We start from the raw sequence: 20,478 nt of genomic DNA, 5'->3' as shown, positions 1-20,478 counted from the left end.
AAATCAACGGGCCTGTCCTCATAAGGATGCCTTTATTATATGTTGTAAGTTGGAAGGTGTCATGCAGAGAGCATCCTTCTCTGCTCACCTCCAGCTTGTGAGCTCTCATTTCTAACACTCAAAAATGTTCCCTGATAGTCTTCCAGAAAACCCACTGCTGAAGTGAAGGAAGAGATAGCTGCGAGTCAGCTAGGCATTTCCTAGGTGACTTTCTACCAAGAAACCCCTTTGGGGATAATAGCCCAATTGGAACTAATTCTCCACTATCCCTTGTGGTCAGGAAATAGCATGTCCAAATTAATCAAATGTTCTGGTGATTTATGTTCTCTACTGTTGAGTATAGTGATGCTGCTGCATCTTATAGGATGATCAATTTGCAAAGAATTAGAAATAATTACAAAACCAAGAGGAATAGTGTTTAATCGTTCGTTGACTGAGACATTAGCCTAGGCTCTTACGGGTACTGCTTAGTTTGGATTAGGAACAGCTGTTGGTTTCTGCTGGCTATCCACATCATGCAGGTGAATAGGGTTCTGATTAATAGGATGCCAGGAAACAGAATTTATTATAGCACACACTCATTAATGCAAAACACAGTAATGCCTTTCCAAAGAAACTAACAGAGCCTAAACTATTTTAATGGCTCCATTTAATCCTAAACACACTATAACTTTGGGGAGACTTCACGTTTCAAAAATAGCCAAATAGGGGAAATTTGGATAGGGGCAGAAGAAAATGTATATTATGATAATACATTGTCAGAAAGTACAATTTTTATCGTGTAATGACCATCTAGAAGCACAGCTTTCAGAGGGATAGGATTTCTTTATTTAAAAATTGGATTTGGGGCACCTGGGTGGCTCAGTCCGTTGAGTGTCTGACTTCGGCTCGGGTCATGATCTCACGGTCCATGGGTTTGAGCCCTGCATCGGGCTCTGTCCTGACAGCTCAGAGCCTGGAGCCTGCTATGGATTCTGTGTGTGTCTCTCTCTCTTCCCTTCCCCTGCTCATGCTCTGTCTCTCTCTCTCAAAAATAAGCATTAAAAAAATTTTTTTAATTGGATTTTAGGGGCACCTGGGGTGGCTCAGTCGATTGAGCATCTGACTCTTGATTTTTGGCTCAGGTCATGATCTCACAGTTCATGAGATTGAGCCCCGCATTGGGCTCCACACTGACAGCATGGAGCCTGCTTGGGATTCTCTCTGTCTCCTTCTCTCTTTGCCCCTGCCATGTGCATGCGTGTGTGCACTCTCTCTCTCTCTCTCTCCCTTTCTCTCAAACTTTAAAATCCAAATTTTACTTATTTTTTATCTCAAGTTTCACTTACAAAGATTTAAAAACTTTTAAATGCAGTTGATCTCATTTTTACTATTATACAGCCATTCAGATTTTTAAAAACACATCAATTAGAAAAAGATCAAATGTTTAAGTCCAGTGAGAAGTGGTTGAGGCAATCAGTACGTCTCCCAATGCCTTGTGGCCTGCAGGATACCTGGAGTACCCTTGCTGGGGGGACCTAAACATTTTCCGTAGGAGGCCAGAGCCCAGCCCTGTTAGCCTGGTTTTATCTTAAGATTTCTCTGAACAGTCACTCCCTTATACTATCGAAAATAAGAATTGTATTTCAAAAATTCTATTTTTGTAACTTGGAGCAAAATAGCCATTGCATAAGATGAAACACAATTGCGTATCCTCTCCTCAGATTTCTCTCAACATTGGGTTAAGGAAATCCTATGCTTTGAAGATTGGGAGCGATGTATTGCCACTCATACTCTCATGTGGTTTTAGTTTCCGGTTAATTCTGCCTCTATTGTTTTTATCCTCATTTGTAACTCAGTTTCCAGATATGGAAACTTTTAAGTGTAGAAAGACTTTGAGAAAAGATGTCTTTGTTGATGTCACTATTCCACAAATACCCCGTTGCGGAGAACTTGTCCTATAATATCTAATAACCTTCCCAAATTTGTGTCACTTGGTGATTTCTATTAAGTTTTGCTAGAGCTTTAAGTAGTATAATATAGTGTCCTTCTCTTAGTGATTGCCATTCATAAAGGAAAAATACTTGGTTTTCATTTTTTCTGTATAAGAAAGTAATTTACTCCTACATAAACATTATTTAATGTGTAAGAAAAAAATTGAGAATATCTTTAAAATCTTCCATGTAACATAGCATTTTTAGAGATTTTCTCAACTGTGGTTTGGATTCAAACCACTGTGTGTCTTCCCAAGTAAAGTTAATTTTTGCTAATGGAAACCACATCTTTTTAAAAAATACACAGATCATTATTGTTAGAAATACCTCGAAGAGCATGTTGGAATGGAATGCTAGGAGTTCCAGAAGAAGTGGGAATTTGAATTTTGAAATAGTCAACTTTTTTCAAATTGTTCTCCTGAGTACTTGGAATCTGTTGTCTAAGCATAACAAAAGTGTCTCTGTTGAATGTCACCTTTTAAAGATGAGTCTTAAACTAGATTTGTGACATTGGGTGGTAATGATGTTGAATTCTATAAACTATATATTTTTTAAACCTTTCTGTTTTCTAATGTGTATTTATTTTTGAGAGAGAGCACACAAGTGGAGGAGGGGCAGACAGAGAGGGGGACAGAGGATCCAAAGCAGGCTCTGTGCTGATAGCAGAGAGTCTTATGCAGGGCTCGAACCCACTAACCATGAAATCATGACCTGAGCCGAAGTCAGACACTTAACCGACTAAGCCACCCAGGCGCCCCTATAAACTGTATTTTAGAGTATACTGTCTAGGTGTGATAATTGACTTATTCGTTTTACTTTCCCATTCAAAAATATTTTAGTGCTAGAGGTCTACAAGGCACTGTTTTAGGTGCTATGAATATGGTGACTTAACCAAAGATTCCTTCCTCAGAAAGCTTACACTCTGTTAATCGAAATAATACTTGTAAATAAGTAACAAATGTAAAAAGCTACAAGGACTCTGATAGGTACAGTCAACAGCTTCGGGCGTTCCAAGAAGGGCAGTACCGTAGGTCAAGAAGAATTTGAGATGGCTTGCTTTGTGGAAGGTATTGCATTTGACTTGACCGATGAAAGATACTGAAGAGTGGAACATTTAAGACAGTGGTAGCAAATACTCCATGCAGAAGAAGAAAGAGAAGGGTCCAAAAACTTGGTGCATGAACAGGAAGTCGGCTGTCATTCAACCCAAGTGAAATGGAGATTATGAAGGGAAAAGGGGCTGGGAAAGTAAGTGGGGGCTGGATCATGGAGCCTTTGGGTACCTGAGATGTCTGAGTGTTCTTCAGTACCAGTGGGGAGCCACCATAGGTTTTGAGCATGATGGGCTCAGCGGTCTCATGTGATCTGGATTGGAGTGAGGGTGAACCAAAAGCAGAAGGAAGTTAGTTTCCTTCTGTGACATATGAGGCTTAAAGTATGGAAGTGTTGATAACACCTATGCAGAGATAGTGCCTACGTGGATGAGAGAAGCATGGCAACATTTGGGATGGGGGGCAAAGAAAAGAGGAATCAAGTGTGACCCAAAGCTTTGAAATCTTGTTCTGTAAAAGAACAAGGAACCCTAAATCAAAGTTCTCCCAGGTGGTCTCCCTGTGTGTCACCCCTTTTGGCTTCTGTGTCCTCCACACCTGCCTTGTAGAGTCATGCTCCTATGAAAAACATAGGAAATTAGGTGTCCACTGCTGGTTTGTTCAAGAAGTAGCAGCTTTGACAGTTGCACGAAGTGTTTGGCCTTGACCATCACACAACTCTAAGTTGGTAATGCCATCAGTCTTTTTAAGTGACATGCCCTAGAAACAGTAACCTTTCTGGATACATAGTCCTGCCTCCCTTGCAGCCTCAACATGATCTCGTTCTCCATCCCAGTGGCTGATCTCCTGTTTGCTCCTCAAATACCCCAGGCCTCTTTCCAACCCTGAGGCCTTTGCACATGCTGTTGCCTGGAACATTATTCCCATCAATTGCATAGGTCTAGTGCCTTGTCTGTTTTCGGTCTCAGCTTAAATATCCCCACTTCTCTAAGAGGTGTACCATTATTCTTTATCTGAGTCCTTTGTTTCTTTCCTACCCAGTACTTAGGACTATGTACTTAGTACTACAATTTCCGACTACTTTATTTGCATGTTACTCTTTTTTTTTTTTTTTTGCTTCTTTCCCTGATAAAACATAAGCCATGTATCTTTTCCTAATTGCTATATCTCTAAGCACCAAGAACTGTGTCTGGCACTCCATCATAAAAAGTCAATAAGTACTTTTTGAATTAATGAGTGAACGAATACATTCGTGAAGTAATGAATGAATACACCTGTTGAGAAAGCTCTGTATAGGGGGGCCTGGTGGCTCAGTCGGTTAAACATCTGACTTCAGCTCAGGTTGTGATCTCACAGTTCTTGAGTTTGAGCCCCACATTGGGGGCTGTGCTGACAACTCAGAGTGTGGAGCCTGCTTTGGATTCTGTGGTTCCCTCTCCGGCATTCCCCTGCTTGTGGTCTGTCTCCCTCTCAAAAATAAATATTAAAAAAAATATATTTTAAAGGAAAGCTAGGGGCGCCTGGGTGTCTCAGTCTGTTGAGTATCCGACTTCAGCTCAGGTCATGATCTCACAGCTTGTGGGTTCGAGCCCTGTATCGGGCTCTGTGCCAACAGCTCAGAGCCTGGAGCCTGTTTCAGATTCTGTGTCTCCCTCTCTCTCTGTACCTCCCTGCTTGTTCCCTGTCAAAAATGAATAAACATTAAAAAAATTTTTTAAGAAAGCTTTGTATAATCTAAAACTATCCTCACTTACCCCTAAATAATCCAATTAAATATAAAGAGTGGCAACAAATAACTACTAATCTTCTTTAATCTGCAAAGTAACATACTCTATAAAAAGCATTCATATGATTCCCACAGTGATATTTGGAAAACAGAATATAAGTATTCTCCTTAAGTTCCTGAATTTCCATAAAATCTCTGGTACCACACCATGCTGCAACATTTTTCAGCCTTTTAAAAAATGAAATAGAACAGAAGCTAGAAAATACCATGGTGTGCTGAATCTACTAGGCATAGTTTCAAGAAACTTCAGAGTGTGCGTGTATGTATGTGTGTGTGTGTGTGTGTGCACGCACACGCACATGTGGGTGTGTAGGAGGATGCAATAGAAAATTATTTTTTTACTGTGACTCAGTCAATATACACTCTGGTATTTTCCATGTTATCCTAATCCCTTATCTGGCTGCTGTCCTAGCTCTTCAAAGCCAGTGTTGAATTGTCATTCTGCTGTGTTCTGATTCCTTATGGCTTATTCGCAATGGAAGCCTTCCCACAGATGCAACCAAAATTCAAGTTTTTTAGTATTTTCTTATAGATCAACAAACCTCGACCTCTCTCAGAATGCTCAGGCTTGCTGTAAATAGTGTTCCCAGACCTTTCACTGCAATACTAGGCTGTTTTTAAGTAAACCAGGAAAAAAAACACACACACAAAAAACCATTCAGGGTAGGACAGTGGTAAGATTTGCTAGTTTTTAAATCAAGAATTTAAAGCAATGTTTTGACACCCAGTAGCAATATTTGCTAAAATAACATCTATGTTAACTACTTTTTTTTCCTCTCTTTTTCTCTCTTCATCAAGCTGCCTGCCTTGTGCTTGGCTGTATGATTTTCCCTGATGGCTGGGATTCAGATGAAGTCAAACGGATGTGTGGAGAAAAGACAGACAAGTACACTCTTGGGGCGTGTTCAGTCCGCTGGGCGTACATCCTGGCCATTATTGGGATTTTGGATGCCCTGATCCTCTCGTTTCTGGCATTTGTGCTTGGTAACCGACAAGACAGCTTGATGGCAGAGGAACTGAAGGCAGAAAATAAAGGTAAGATTGCTTTCGGGAACTCTTATTGGGACACTTCAAGCACATCAAATACCAGTGCTTCCCATGTGGGTCTAATTTCGTGCATCTTTTAATGCTGTCTAGTTCATAGACTTTCCCCTAGACTCAACTCCAGAAGTTTATGCAATTGAAATACAGGATTTTCATACTTACCTTTCTAAGACTCTGAGTCCATTATTATTTAAATGCATTTTTTCAGTTTCTTTTTCCCTCTCTCTGAAAGTTCATGGCTAAGGTAATTTTTTTTTGTCTACTTGGTTAAATGGAGAGTACATCCTTTCCATGTATTCAGCTATTTTCCAGGCTGAAATAAATGTCTGGAGAATCTCCTAAAATCATCTACAAAGGTCTTTATTGAACTGTTCACAATCATTGTATTTGAATTCAGACTCCTCCTCTCAGAGAGAAGGCATGATACTGGCCCTAACCAGTTGCAGTTAGGGATTTCAACAGTTACCTAATTAACTGAATTTGAAATGTGTTATCTGGGTAGTGAAAAAGCTCTTCTATTTCTTTTCAAAAAGAAAATGTCTTCTGAAACACAAAGAGACTAGAATAAAAAAAAATAGAGCACTGGCTGGTGAATGATACATAAATGTTCAAATGATAGAGTGCCAATAAAAAGTAGCAAGTCATTATTCAAGAGGAATATTAATTTTCCTTCCAGATTTTTAAACCAGTTGTTGGGGCATAGAATTTTACTACCTCTGTTCATTGCAGACTTAGATTTATTTTGCTGTTTTATCTTTAGGTAACTTTTAATTTTAAGACTTTGGACTTACATTGGCACCTTCAGTTGGGTGGCTGCTGTTTGTAGTTCCCATTTCTGATTGGAAACTAAATCCATCCTTGAATTAGGAAATGTAGCTTACTGTTTCAGGTAGTGGCTCTTGAGTGCTTCAGCGGGCCTCAAATCGAGGTATAGATTCGTATCTACAGGATACTACAGGAGGTAATGACAGTGTAGCAAGCTTTATATTTAGACCATCACTGGTGATGCTTGTAAACTATGAACTATACAGAAAGAAAATCAAGCGGTCTCGGGAAGCAGTCATCCTTGAGTTCTTTATCTCCCTGATTTATGGGCAGAACACGCACTAGTTTATTTGGTGTTAGCAAAAATGTTCTAAACACAAAAATCTTGCACAAGGGAGCAGTGCTTTCTAAAAACACAATTATTCCCTCTCACGGTTGTCCTTTCTAGATTTAAAGGATGATGTACCTCATAACGCATGTTACAGATTTAAAGTGCTTTCACATGTGCTTATTGATTTGGAGTCCTTGTCCGTTGTTGTCTTTGTGATTTGGTGCATGTATACAGGTCTCTGTCCAGTTAGCTTCACCTCAAAGCGAATAATAAGGATAGCTCAATGTCAGAATAAGTTGCCTTTCCCTAAAGGGTTGACTTAAAGAAAACATCATTTTGTTCTGCAAATGCTTGATTTCTACCACCACGTAATAATGGACTGAGTGCTATTTATTCACTGTACAATTTAAAGTTATACTGAGGGGCGCCTGGGTGACTCAATCGGTTGAGCATCTGACTTGGGCTCAGGCCATGATTTCACGGTTTGTGAGTTGGAGCCCCATATCAGGCTCACTACCATCAACACAGCCCATTTCCGATTCTCTGTCTCCTTCTCTCTCTGCCCATCCCATGCTAGTGCTCTCTCAAAAAAAATAAATATTTAAAGTTATACCAAGAACCTTTAAACTTTTCAGACATCTGTTGACCCCAAATAAGGAAATGAAGAAAAATTTAAAAAATAAAATAATCAGGAAGATTTTTCACTTGGCAATGGAGAACTGTCAGTTCTATCCACACAAATGAGTGACAATTCTGAATTCATGCTTCGGAGGGTAACAGCTAGGATTAGAGGGTAACTCTCAACAGTTTTCAAAGTGGGTCTTTTCTTTCACTGGAATTGGTTCCATGTTGATATCCCATCCCTTCTGTCTAGGTTTTCATTTTTAAAAGGCATCTTTTCCACTCCAATGCCTTGGTAAGTGTTGATGGAGAAGGAAGTCAAAAGAGGCCAGTATAAGGTTTAGTGAGTCTCTGTGCATGATTGTTCTGTGTGCATTATCTTCATTTGCTTGTATCACATTTACCTGTGTCCATAGTTCCTTCCATCTGGTTCTGAAGGACCCAGATCAGTAGCAGTTCCTCTGCATCAAATCCAATCCAGTAAAGTAGCCGAGAGCATCAGGCCATACTGAGGAACGTGTCAGTTGTACGACATTCTTACACACAATCAGAATTCTTTTATCTGAATCCTGAGAATGTATCAACAGCTCTACTGTGTAGACATTTCAGATTCTTATACGATAGGATCTGTATAAAATCAAACTCAGATTACAGAAAATGTAATCAGACCTGCATGTTTCTTAGAAATGGTAAAAGATTTATGGTTGCTGTGCAAAATAGCTTTTATTGTTTGGTATTATTTAAACACGTATTCAGTGTTGAAACTTGCAGACTTGGGGAGACCAGTCGATGATTGTGTATGTGTGCATATAAACAATTTCACTAAACAGTAGTTTACTTGCTTTCTAGTGTATGCAATAAGCAAAACTAAATACCATCAGTGTTACTTTCTATAAATCTTAATGGAGGAGAGATCTGATGAGAATAATTTGTAAATATGAAATTATATTTGAATAAGTGCTTTTACAATTTGCATGGCTACATTAATATACCTTTTCACTTACTAAAACCATGTTTTCACTATTCTTCCTCTGTCCTTTGGTAGTTGAGTCCTCCTTTGGATTCCAGGGCAATGCAAAGAGACAGAGGCCAGTCGAGCTCACGGAATTTTAGAAGAATTTACTAATTCCCTAATGGCTTGTGGTATCCTAAAAGCAGACAATACCATATCTCAAGTCTTGGCTCAAAAGAATAAAGCATTCATATGTTCTGATATACATTATATTACTCTACACACTGATACATTTTACAGTCTTCTTCCAGTTTCATGGTCTGCTGATCATCCTAACAACCTACATCCTATAATAAGTAGCAAGAGTACTATACAGAGGATAAACCTACAAGAGGAGCATATGCCCCCATTTTAAACAAGTTTGTCCTGAGCAGTCTCATGATAGGATCATCTTCTTTTTGTGGCTTTTATAATGAATGTAGCAACATGCTTCTGTGTTTATCTGGAAAAGCCACAAAATGGGTCCAGGTTTTCCATGTATTGCTACAGTAAGGATATTGCTTCGATCCATGAATCCTTCCTAACCACCTCCCCAATGGATAAAACAAGAATCACTGTTATGTAAATTGTAGACTATATCAAAAAAGGGAAGAGAACTCCATTCTAATTGTTGAACTGTGTTCCATTCACAGATTACTTAAGGGAATATAGGACACTACTGAGCCATAAATTAACCATCACAAAGTACTGTTCAAAGGAAAAACAAGGGGAAGGTACATAGGTGAGCTTTCTACCTCGATAAACCACCGCCTCCTAAAATAAATGTCCAGGAGTGCCTGGGTGGCTCAGGCGGTTGAGTGTCCTACTCTTGATTTCACCTCAGGTCCTGATCCCAGGGTCATGGGATTGAGCCCCGCATCAGGCTCTGCACTAAGTGTGGAACCTGCTTAAGATTCTCTCTCCTCTTCTCCTCTCCCCTGCTCCTGCTCGCTCTCTCTCTAATTAATTAACTTTCCAGGGAACTCACCCCAATCCCATTAGAGTGTATGTCACCCTTCAGTACCACCTACAAATATTTCTTAAGCCTTTTCCAGGAATACAACAATAATTTGAAAGTGGTCTCATCTGAAGTTTGCCACAAATTGTAAAATGGCAAGATTGGAATAAGGGAGTTTCCACAGAATTTCAACCAGCAACTTTGAAGAATCCAAGGGTTACCTCAGCAGGAGCTTCTCTGAGAGAGAAAGTGAATCATCTATGTTGCATCATCAAAGTCCCACAATATTTTCTCATGGAAAAAAAATCAAAAAAACCCAAAAAACTCCACTGAAAAACAGAAGCAAAAACTATTTTAAATACGTAACTAACTTCTGCAGGAGTTAGCACTTACAAGAAAATTCGACTGTGAATTTGAGAAGCCAGCCCCGCAGGCTGTATGCCATCCCCGGCTCTGGGGATAAGAGCAGGTGGGCAGGTGTTCGTTGTTGTTTGGGAGCTCGACAGCATGATTTCTAAATGAGCCAACAACAGGAGGCATTTCACCTTGATATGCCGCCTAATTGCGTATTTTAACACACTGAACTGTGAAGTCAATTTAATTATGTAAAATTAAAGTTTCATCCAGATAAAAAGGATTTGAAATGAAAGCTTCATTTCCAATTTCTTTCATTAATTGTGAAAGGATAAATAATTACATTTTCCAGAACTCCCGTGCCACAAATAGCTCGTTCCTTGTGAGATGCCGTTCATAAAGAGCCGTGTTTCGGAGTTTGTGTGTATGGTCTTTGGAATTGCTTATCAGATAATTGAGTCCTCTCATGAACAGTTTTAAAGTCATTCTGTCTTCTAGCACTTACACTGCAAATGAGAAAATATGATTATCCATTAAGAGGTGACTCTAGCTACCATTTATTAAGTGGCTTAAGCTCTTTTTAATGCTATAATAGGTGGAGTTAAATTCATTTTACTCAAGTAACTAATGAGAAGCCCTTCGGTATTTTGATTTAAGGTGCCATGGCATGCCATGCCACAGCCCCACTGTGAGTGGCAGCGTGGGGGAGTGAGGAGAGCATGCACTGCCTGGAGCCAGTGTGGGCTCTCACATTACCTGAGCGCCCTGCCCCCAGATCTTGATAGTTGCAGAATTAAACTTTCTCATCTATGCAGTGAGGGCTTGTCTAAATGGCACCGGAGGTTTCTTCCAGCTCGAATTCTGGAGACACTTTCAGAAATGTTCCTTGAAGTTGCTCTAAGGGCAGTAAGAGCTCGTGCCCTCAGAGCAGTGAATACACTAACGGCTCTTAGGAACTTGTTAGCAACAGAAGAGTAAGAGAAGGGAAAGATGAGGTCAACGGGAAGGAGCTCTAGGCTGCCCTGAACAGCACTGTCATGGCCCCATCATTCACACTACCAAGTGGAAGGAGTCAGGTTTAGAAATTCTGGTCCGGGGCACAGGAGTCTGCTGGCCTCACTAATTACCATGTTATGTGGCGTCCATGTGGACACCTCAACAGTGGACAGAGCCCCAGATCAGAGAGGAAAACTTTGTTTCTGGTCTCAACTCCAGCACACAAGAGTCATTATGGCTTTAAGGAAGTCCCCAACATCCCAGAGCCTCAGTTTCCCCTTTTCTAAAATGAGAAGGATACTACCCAGGTCTGCCTCCTGCATAGGGTTGAGAGAGTCCAATGAAAGCATGTGTATGAAAGCAGTTTATAATCAATATCTAGATAAGCTTTACTAGTTACTAATCATTTTTCCCATATGATATTTGATCTTTGCAGTAATGCTGTGAAAAAGCTATCATCATTCTACTTCGACACATCAGACACTGCGGCTCAGAAAAGTTAAACATTTTGTCTAAATTTTCATGGCTGTGAAGGAATGAATCCAGGGCTCAAACACAGTCGTTTTACTCAAACTTTCAAGTTTTTTCTACCATACAAGATGTTGGGATAATTTCTTAAAATATGCCGATTCTGTTGCTTTCAACTTGACCAATGAGCCCTGTACAACTAAAGAGTTTAGTCTTATTTTCACTTGGTAGCTTTTAGATGATGTCACTTAATCAAGAATCTAATATACATGAGAATAGACTATTCCTGTATTCCCATTTTCATTGTTGTAAGGTATTTTTTTCATTCCTCTTTTGATTTCTTCTTTGACCCACTGATTGTTGGGTAGCCTGTTGTTTAGTTGCAAAAATGAGAAGTAGTCTTTGATCCTCTTGGGGCACCTGGGTGGCTCAGCCGGTTGAGTGTCCGACTTTTGATTTCAGCTCAGGTCATGACCCCGAGGTTGTGGGATCAAGCCCCACATCAGGTTCTGTGCTGACAGCGTGAGGCCTGCTTGGGATTCTCCCTCTCTGTGCCTGTTTATTGCTCAGGTTGTGTGTGCTCTCTTTCTCAAAAAAAAAAAAAAAAGTACATATCTCTAAAACTGATCCTCTTACTTGATTGTGTAACTTTATGAAAACCCAGAGAGGAAGATCAGGAAGCCATGGCAAAAAGCACCGAGTGCTTTGAATTAAATCTTTAATAAGGTCACAGTGAACGATCTCTTTCCCAGTGGGGTTAGTGTTGAACAAACACAGTCATTAAAGCATTTCAGAATATGTCTCTAAAACTGCCTGTATGCTGGCACTTTTGCAGCGGGGCTCGTTAATCTGACAGTTGGTGCAGACCTCGGAGGCCCTCCCAGAGTTGTTCTAAGTCCTTGCTGCTCCTGTTTCCTCCCACTCTCTCATAAACTCACTCCATTCAGGTTTTCACCCCCAGCATTTTCCTGCCACTGTCTTATGAAGGTCACTCCCAGGTGCTAAATTTCAGTCCGTTTTCAATTCTTACATTGCCTTTTCACAGTTGACTGCAGTGAGACATCCTGGAACTCCTTCATTGGCTCCCAGGAGCTGCCCTTGCCCAGATTCCCTTCTCCCTCTCTGGGCTCTTTCTGTGGAGCCTCCTATGCTGCCTCCTCCCTATCTCTGCCTTCTTTCCACCTGCACTTGTTTTGTAGATTATCTCCTTGGGCACCATGGCTTTCAGAAACCTCTGCACACTAATGACACCCCAAGTTTAAATACCTCCACCTCTCCAATGAAGTCTGGTCTCCTATGCCCTGTTGCCTACTTGATACCCTTTCTCAATATCTAATTAGCACCACAAAGTTTGAAACTGATCCTCGTGGGGCGCCTGGGTGGCTCAGTAGGTTGAGTGTCCGACTCTTGATTTCAGCTCAGGTCATGACCCCAGGGTTGTGGGATCGAGCCCCACATTGGGCTCTGCGCTGACAGCGTGGGGCCTGCTGAGCTCCTGATGTTTCTTTCCCACAAAGCTGCCACCTCGCGCAGTCCTCCTCATCTCAGTTAACGGCAGCTTTATCCTTCCATCTGCTCAGGCCAAAACTTCGATCATTCTGGACCCCTTTCTTTCTCTCACAACTGCCGTTTAGCCCATCCAAAACTCATGTCTGCTTTACCTGCAAAATATAGCCAGAGTCCACCGACTTCTCAGCCTCCTCGTGGCTGCCATCCAGGTTCAGACCATCATTGCAAGACACCCCTACACAGTTTCACTGATTCCAGCTGTGCCCCCTTTCTGTCTGATCTCAGCAGAGCACCCATGTGATCCTGTTAAAGGGTAAGTCCGACCATTCCATTCCTCAGCTGCACACCCTCCAGTGACTACATGACCTGACTCAGAGTGAAAGCCAGAGTCCTTGAGTACCGTCTACAAGACCATGCACAGCTGCCTCCATCTTTGCACTCTGACCTCCTCCCTGTTTTTTTCCCTCATTTCCTGTGCTCTGGACACACTGGCTTCCTTACTATTTCTCAAACACACCAGGGGCAGTCCCATCTCAGGGCCTCTTGTGTTTGGTGTCCTGTCTGCTTGAGATGTTCTTCCTCCAAACCATACAGTTTGCTTCCTCATCTCCTTCAGGTTTTACCCAAATATCACCTTCTCCCTGGCCAACCTCTCTAGAGTTTCACATACCCGTGTACTTCAGCTAACCCGCTAAGTAGTTTACCTCTTTTTTTTGTTGTTAATCGTCCTCCTCCAGAAAAGCTCCACCAGAGCTTTTTGTCTCTCTCGTTCACAGCTTTAACCCTGGTACCTAGAATAATGCCTGGCATATGTGGGCCCTCAATAATTATGCATTGCATGAGTAAATGATTGAATGAAAGAATGAGTCTATTCTGATCTTTCTCTTTCATGAGAAGGTCATTCCATTGTTGCACAGATCTTAACCTCAGAGAGTTTTGGTTTTGGTTAGGTTGAAATACACCCCCTTGTAATGTCTACCCATTGGTATTCCCTCTTATACTTTAAGCTACTGACTTCTTTAGAGTTAACATGTCTGTAATGGCTAAAGTTACACATTTGCCAAAGGGCATAGTTCCCCATGTCTTGTTGGGCATCTGGAGATGCCTGTGCTGTCACTGCTGTCCACTACCCACCCAGGGCCCCAGGGCAGAGGGCCACCCCCGGTGGGAAGAAGAGAGAGAAGACATCCGGAAGTGTGGTGGAAGGAAGAGACTTCTACAGGAGTCACTCATGGATATGTTGCTGGAGATTGTCTCCTTCGGTTTACCCTCCATGCCTGGTGGTAACTTGGAGAACATCTGAGCTTATGAGATTGACTCTAGTCCATTCAACAAGTACACACTGAGGTCATAAATGTACCATGGTGTGCTCGAAGAGGGAGCTCTCTCTTTGATCAGTACCTAACCTCAGATGATACCCTCAAAATCAGCATCTTCCTCCCAGCCTTCCCCAATTAGTGGACTTGTAAGCAGAATTAGCTTATGAATTGGAGGCCCACAGGTAATGCTGACTTTGAATGGCGGTCACATGCTCCATTATTATCCACTATACTCGAATAGCCAAAATAATTGTAATGTTATAATGATCTTTTCAGTCCCCGAGAAAGGATCTCTGGGTAAATATTAGAAGAAAGGTGGTAGGGGGAGGAATAGAAAAAATATACAATAGAAAATGACTCTGTTATATAACAGAGCCATGATGTCCAAGATTTAACCTTCCCGATAAATTTTCAATGTTCTGGCATAACTTTAAATGAAGTCTTATAATTAAGTCAAAACTTATCAGCTTCACCCTCCCACCCCTTGCCTCCTCCCTTTTAACAGTAACATGAGAGTTGAAAACACAGAGAATCGTGACCTTCAGAGACATAGCCCAGGTTTAAGGATCGTATTTTTTTTTCTAAATTACAGATCTGTGGCAAATTTCTTTTTCTTCTATAAGACTGGGTCTAATTTCAGATCTATATACTCTGGATAGGTTCAATAGGCACCTCAGCATTTGAAGTTAATTAGTGATCAATTATCTCTATCTAAATCTGTTTTTATTTTAACATGTAATACAGACTTTTTAAAGTAAACTGGTTTTGGGGAGCCTGGGTGGCTTGGTTCGGTTGAGCGTCCAACTTCGGCTCAGGTCATGATCTCACAGTCCGTGAGTTCGAGCCCCGTGTCGGGCTCTGTGCTGACAGCTCAGAGCCTGGAGCCTGTTTCAGATTCTGTGTCTCCCTCTCTCTCTGACCCTCCCCTGTTCATGCTCTGTCTCTCTCTGTCTCAAAAATAAATAAACGTTAAAAAAAATAAATAAAAAATAAAGTAAACTGGTTTTATTTCAGGGCAAATCTGTTGTGGGTTTTTTTTTTTTTGAGTATTTATTTTGATAGTGAATGAGTGAGAGCATGAACAGGGGAGGGGAGAAGAGGGAGAGAATCCCAAGCAGGCTCTGCACCATCAGTGAGTGCAATCACATCAGCCCAATGTGAGGCTGGAACTCACAAACTGTGAAATCATGAACTGAGCGGAAATCAAGAGTTGCTCGCTGAACTGAGCCATCCAGGCTCCCCGCAAATCTGTTGTTTAGAATCCATTGATCTATACTTGTAAACCACAAATATACTTCTGAAAATTTTTTCTCCAGCATAAATATACCAAAAGTAGTTTATCTTCTTCTTGTTTTTGTAGTTTCCCAACCTTGAACCCCTCTATTCCTATCCATCCTGAAGCATCTGGTTCTTTTCCATATGCTCTACCGGAGAAGAACAGGTACCAAGTGAAATGTTAGTGATCTTGACATAATTCTAGTTGAATTTCCTTGGGCCTCAGCCTCCCTACTCAGATTTGTTTTTTAAGGTACATAACAATTTTTTAGCAGAGTGGACATTTATATTCTTGCTACATGTTCAGTGATGCCATTGTAAGGTCAAAGAACACAGTGAAAATGTAACCTGTCACTTGTCCCTCATAAAGGAGAAACATAGTTGTTCTTAACATCCGGTGGAGTAAGAACACGGCACCAAGCAAAACTCTGCTGAGGTAAATACGTGTTGAGACTACTTACAGAATAGATGTTGCCCCTGTAATGCTCCACAAAATATAACTCCCCAAACCGTACAAATTTAATTTTTTTAATTCTAAGTCTTAAGAACAAGGGCTATGTCTTATTTATCTGTTATCTCTGGTATCCGAGATCCTGGGACATAGTAAGTGCTTAATTTCAGCATGTCTTATTTTCATTGATTCAGTTTGATGACAAAATGTGTAAATGTTTAAGAATGCCCCCAACTTGGGCACCTGGGTGGCTCAGTCAGTTAAGTGTCCGACTTCAGCTCAGGTCATGATCTCGCAGTTCCTGAGTTCGAGCCCTGCATTGGGCTCTGTGCTGACCGTTCAGAACCTGCTTGGGATTCTCACTCTCTGCCCCTCCCCCACTTGCGTGCACTCTTTCAAAATAAATAAATAAACTTCAAAAGTCCCCGCTTCACATATCTTCTGTACTTGAAGGAATCTGTCCCTTCATTGATTGCAAGGGAAATAAATTTGTCTACACATTAAACACAGATACCTATTTTAAAAGAAACAAGGAGTAGCAGTATGTTAGAATGACATATTATAACTGCCGCTTCAGGCAAATTACTGCACCTCTTTCAGCCTTATTTCAACAGCCACAAAAACGCCCTGTGCATTTACTGTGTGCCAAGTCATGGCCAAAACTACAGCATTCAACTCACTATGGCATGTATGGCGTGCCTCATGCATGTCAAGCCAAGTGATGGACACCGGGAGATCAGAAATGAGTGGCAGAGGCTTTGCCCTAAGTCTCTTTGAGGACACTTAGCGTTAGGTACGAGGTTATGTTTCTGAGGCCCAATCCGTTCTGATATCCGTGGCTTCGCGTTGTCGGTGCCACCTGTGCAGAAATGAGTGCGAGCCCCTGCCTGACAGCCGACTCACTCCAGCACCAGTGAGAGCTGATGCGGTAATAAGCAGAAACCGTTTCCCAAGGACGGTTTGACATAGAAGGCTTCATCCACTGAGAGGCTTAGAAAACTCAGCTGTGGAAAACATCAGTGAGGCTATTAGTATTAAATAAAGGAGGACAACTTTGAAGAGATGAACAACTTTGAAGAAATGAAAACAACTATGAAGAAATGAACAACTATGAAGAAATGAAAAATGTGATCGAGGTGAAGCAGGGACAAGAAAGATGGGAGGGATCTCTTCTTGCTAAAGCATAAATTTTAGAGCAGCCTATTTAAAATCTAAACTCCAGAAATGGCTTTGGGGGAAAGGTCACTCATAACGGCTAACATCATCACTCTTGAACTACGTCTTTACAGTCTGTCAGCCAGCTGGTCCTCGGCAAGTGCTGTATTTATGCATTTCACTGACGTTTTCTTCCTGCTTGGCTGCACACGTAATCTGGGCCTCGCATTTAACGGGAAGAAAATCAGTTTGGCCCGAGAAGATATCATCTCCCTAACTCAACTTGACCATGTCACCTTTGATGATGCACCTGGAATAATCAGGAGGTGAAATGGGAATTCTGGCAGCTCCCCAGTAATGCTGTCTGCAAGTTCATATGCTGTCAAAGTCCACAAGATGAGAGTGACAATGTTGTCAAGAGATCTGGAGGGCAGAATTCAACCAGGGAGAAAAGCAGTGGTGGTGTTAGTATTAGCCACCCCGACGTGTTCTGACAGAGCCACCTGACGGGCTGGCGAAAAGCACAGGCAAGGGCAGCTGAAGACTGCCCATCATGGTGGCAGGTGAGTCTGCAACACTCACTGAAGGAGAGCCCTTATAAGGGACAGCTTCTCCGGAGGGAATCTAAAAGAGCTCTCCGTTGTCCCAGAGAAGGTGACAAGCCCAGAAGTCACATGAGCCAGCTCCATCTGTTGGCCTGATAGTTCTTCCCCAGAGGCTGGCTATTTGGTGCCAATGTGTACAATGAACCAGATGTTCTCTGATGGTTCAGGTAGTAGAAATGCAATGGTTTGGGAGCTCTCTGGGAGCTTTGTTTCTAATTCACCCACACAGAAGAAAAGGAAAAAAAACCTTTCCTGCTCTCAGCAGGGGAGCCCAAAAGATCAGGTGTAGATCGATGAAGTTGTCTTAAAGTCCCCTTTTTTAGGAAAATCTTCTAAAACCATACGCAACTGGGTTTTTTTTCCTGTTTCTGGCTATTGTTATTCTTATGAATTTTTAAAAAATATTTATCTGTTTTGCGAGAGAGAACACAAGCAGGGGAAGGGCAGAGAGAGAGGGAGAGAATCTCAAGCAGGCTCTGCATGGTCAACACAGAGCCCAATGTGGGGCTCGAACTCATGAATCATGAGATGATGACCTGAGCTGAAACCAAGAGTCAGATGCTTAATCAACTGAGCCACCCAGGTGCCCCTCTTATGAATTTTTTTTAATTTGAGTACACTTGACACACAATGTCATGTTAGTTTCAGGTGTACAGCATAGTGATTTGACATGTCCATACATTATGCTATGCTCACCACAAGTGTAATGACTGTCACTGTATATGCCATTGACTATACCATTGCCTATATTCCCAATGCTGTGCCTTTTATGCCCATGACATTCATCCCATGACCGGAAGCGACTGTTTTGATGTTTTATTTTTGTTTTGTCAGCTTAATGGTAGACTTCATCACTCTTCAGATGTTGGGTGATAATGACCTGTTGGAGATATCTGTTGGGGATCAAGTTAAAGGAACGTTGAACGACAATCACAGAGTGAGGACATTTAGAGCCAGAAATCTGGTTCTGTACGATCATCTAGTGAGATTTGAAGAATTCACAAGTGCTTGGGTCCCACCCCAGAGATTCTAGTTCATTTGGCATGAGGTGGGTCCAGGTGTGAAAACTGCTTAGGAAGTTCTAACACGCAGCTGAGGTTAAGGACCAATGGGTTCACCCAACACCCGGCTTTTACAGTTAAAGAAGCAAGGCCCAGAAAGGGAAGGTAAAGTTTGAATTATTATCATTAGAAATCAGCAGGTAACCCAAGACAGTAATCCAGTCCCATTCTGTAATAGGCTAAATCATCATCTGATTTAGTTCCACTGCTACCTGTTTTGGAGATAGAGCCCTCTTCTAGCCCTAAGAAATTGATTTGTGCCGCCTACGAGCTCTGTGAACTTAGGCAAACCTCTAAGCCTCGGTGTCCCCAATGTAAAGACATTAATAGCAACTGCCTTGTAGAGATTTTGTGAAAATAAGATAATGCATGTAAACTGTCACAATCTCTGACACATGTCAACTGTGGTGGTTTTCAGAGCTTTGAGTTTACTTGACAAACATATATAGTGCGTATTCTATCCCATGTTCATGCAGTGAAAGCACGTGCCCTAACCACCTTTCCCTGCCCTTTGTTCCTGCAACTCGGTGTTGGCATAATCAAGGCCTTGTTAAGATCTAGAGATTGCTTCCTCCATGTGCCAAAATTTGAATTTTTCATCTGATAGCTTTGTGAATGCTTTTAATAAGACTGATGAGGATTAATCAGTGGGTTGGTTGGGGCTTTTGTTTTGTTTGTAACCTTCCTACATATGCCTCTATCTTGGGATGAGTTGGGTGGGGAGCTTATTCCCTAATATTTGCTGCCCAGAGAGCTCACACTGTAGAGCTGGCTGTATAAATTCAGTGACAGTCACAGTGAGAGCCCGTGGCTCCCTGATGGAAATGTCACTTGCTCCTTACAATGTTACCTATTTTCAACCTGGCTAAGAATTATTCCATGGCTACATTGCTGGACAGTTGAAGGACAAACCCAATGCCTTCAACATGTCTGTGAGAGGTGTTTTTCAGAAGTGATGGAGGGAAGGGATCCCACCCTGGCAGAAGAAGCAATAAAGACAATCCCCTGAATGTAGGAGAATGTGATCACTTTAGTTCTTTCACAGAGCTATGAATATTTAGTGCCACTGGGTTAGCAGGTCCCTGTGTTTGGGTCAGAACTCATCTTTATTTCCCTCATCATAAACATGGCAAATAATATCCACATATAAAACAAGCATAAGCAATAAAGTTTTTATTTGAAGTTAAAATAAATTGTGAGGGACTCTTTCCTCATTATTCAAAAACCCATTTCTCCCTGGCTGTGTCTCCTGCCCTCTGTGAGGTGACCCCTTCCATCACCAGCTCATTCACACATATTAGGTAACACCTATAGCAAGCTTTATCATTGTTATTATAATTCAAATAATAATAATTCTCAGATAGTAGCTGTCAGACTTCAATGAGTACAATATTTACCTGGGATGCTTATTTTAAATTTTGTTTAATGTTTGTTTATTTTTGAGAGATAGAGAGACAGTGTGCAAGTGAGGGAGGGGCAGAAAGAGAGGGAGACAGAATCCAAAGCAGGCTCCGAGCTGTCCGCCCAGAGCCTGACCTGGGGCTCAAACTCACAAACTGTGAGATCATGACCTGAGTCAAAATCAGATGCTTAACCAACTGATCCACCCAGGTGCCCCTGGGATGCTTATTTTAAATGAAATGGAATTCTGGTATCTGGAATCTTTTATTAATTAACTTTAAAAAAAAAAACAACCCACAGTTTTAGGTTTATAGCAAAATTGAGAGAAAGTACAGAGTTCTCACATACCCTACCCCATACATA

General features: G+C 41.5%; 1 protein-coding gene across 1 annotated transcript in view; it reads left to right on the top strand.

The window, feature by feature from the left end:
* Positions 1 to 20,478, top strand: part of LHFPL3 (LHFPL tetraspan subfamily member 3) — a 580,464-nt gene that overhangs the window by 397,589 nt on the left and 162,397 nt on the right. Inside the window, exon 2 of the mRNA XM_042964860.1 lies at positions 5,610 to 5,846. Coding sequence (XP_042820794.1) covers positions 5,610 to 5,846 — 237 coding nt within the window. The remainder of the gene's footprint in view (positions 1 to 5,609; positions 5,847 to 20,478) is intronic.

Source organism: Panthera tigris, chromosome A2, assembly GCF_018350195.1.
Source record: "Panthera tigris isolate Pti1 chromosome A2, P.tigris_Pti1_mat1.1, whole genome shotgun sequence".
Taxonomy (NCBI): domain Eukaryota; kingdom Metazoa; phylum Chordata; class Mammalia; order Carnivora; family Felidae; genus Panthera; species Panthera tigris.
Note: the sequence above shows the minus strand (reverse complement) of the source record. Positions and strands in the feature narration are given on the sequence as shown.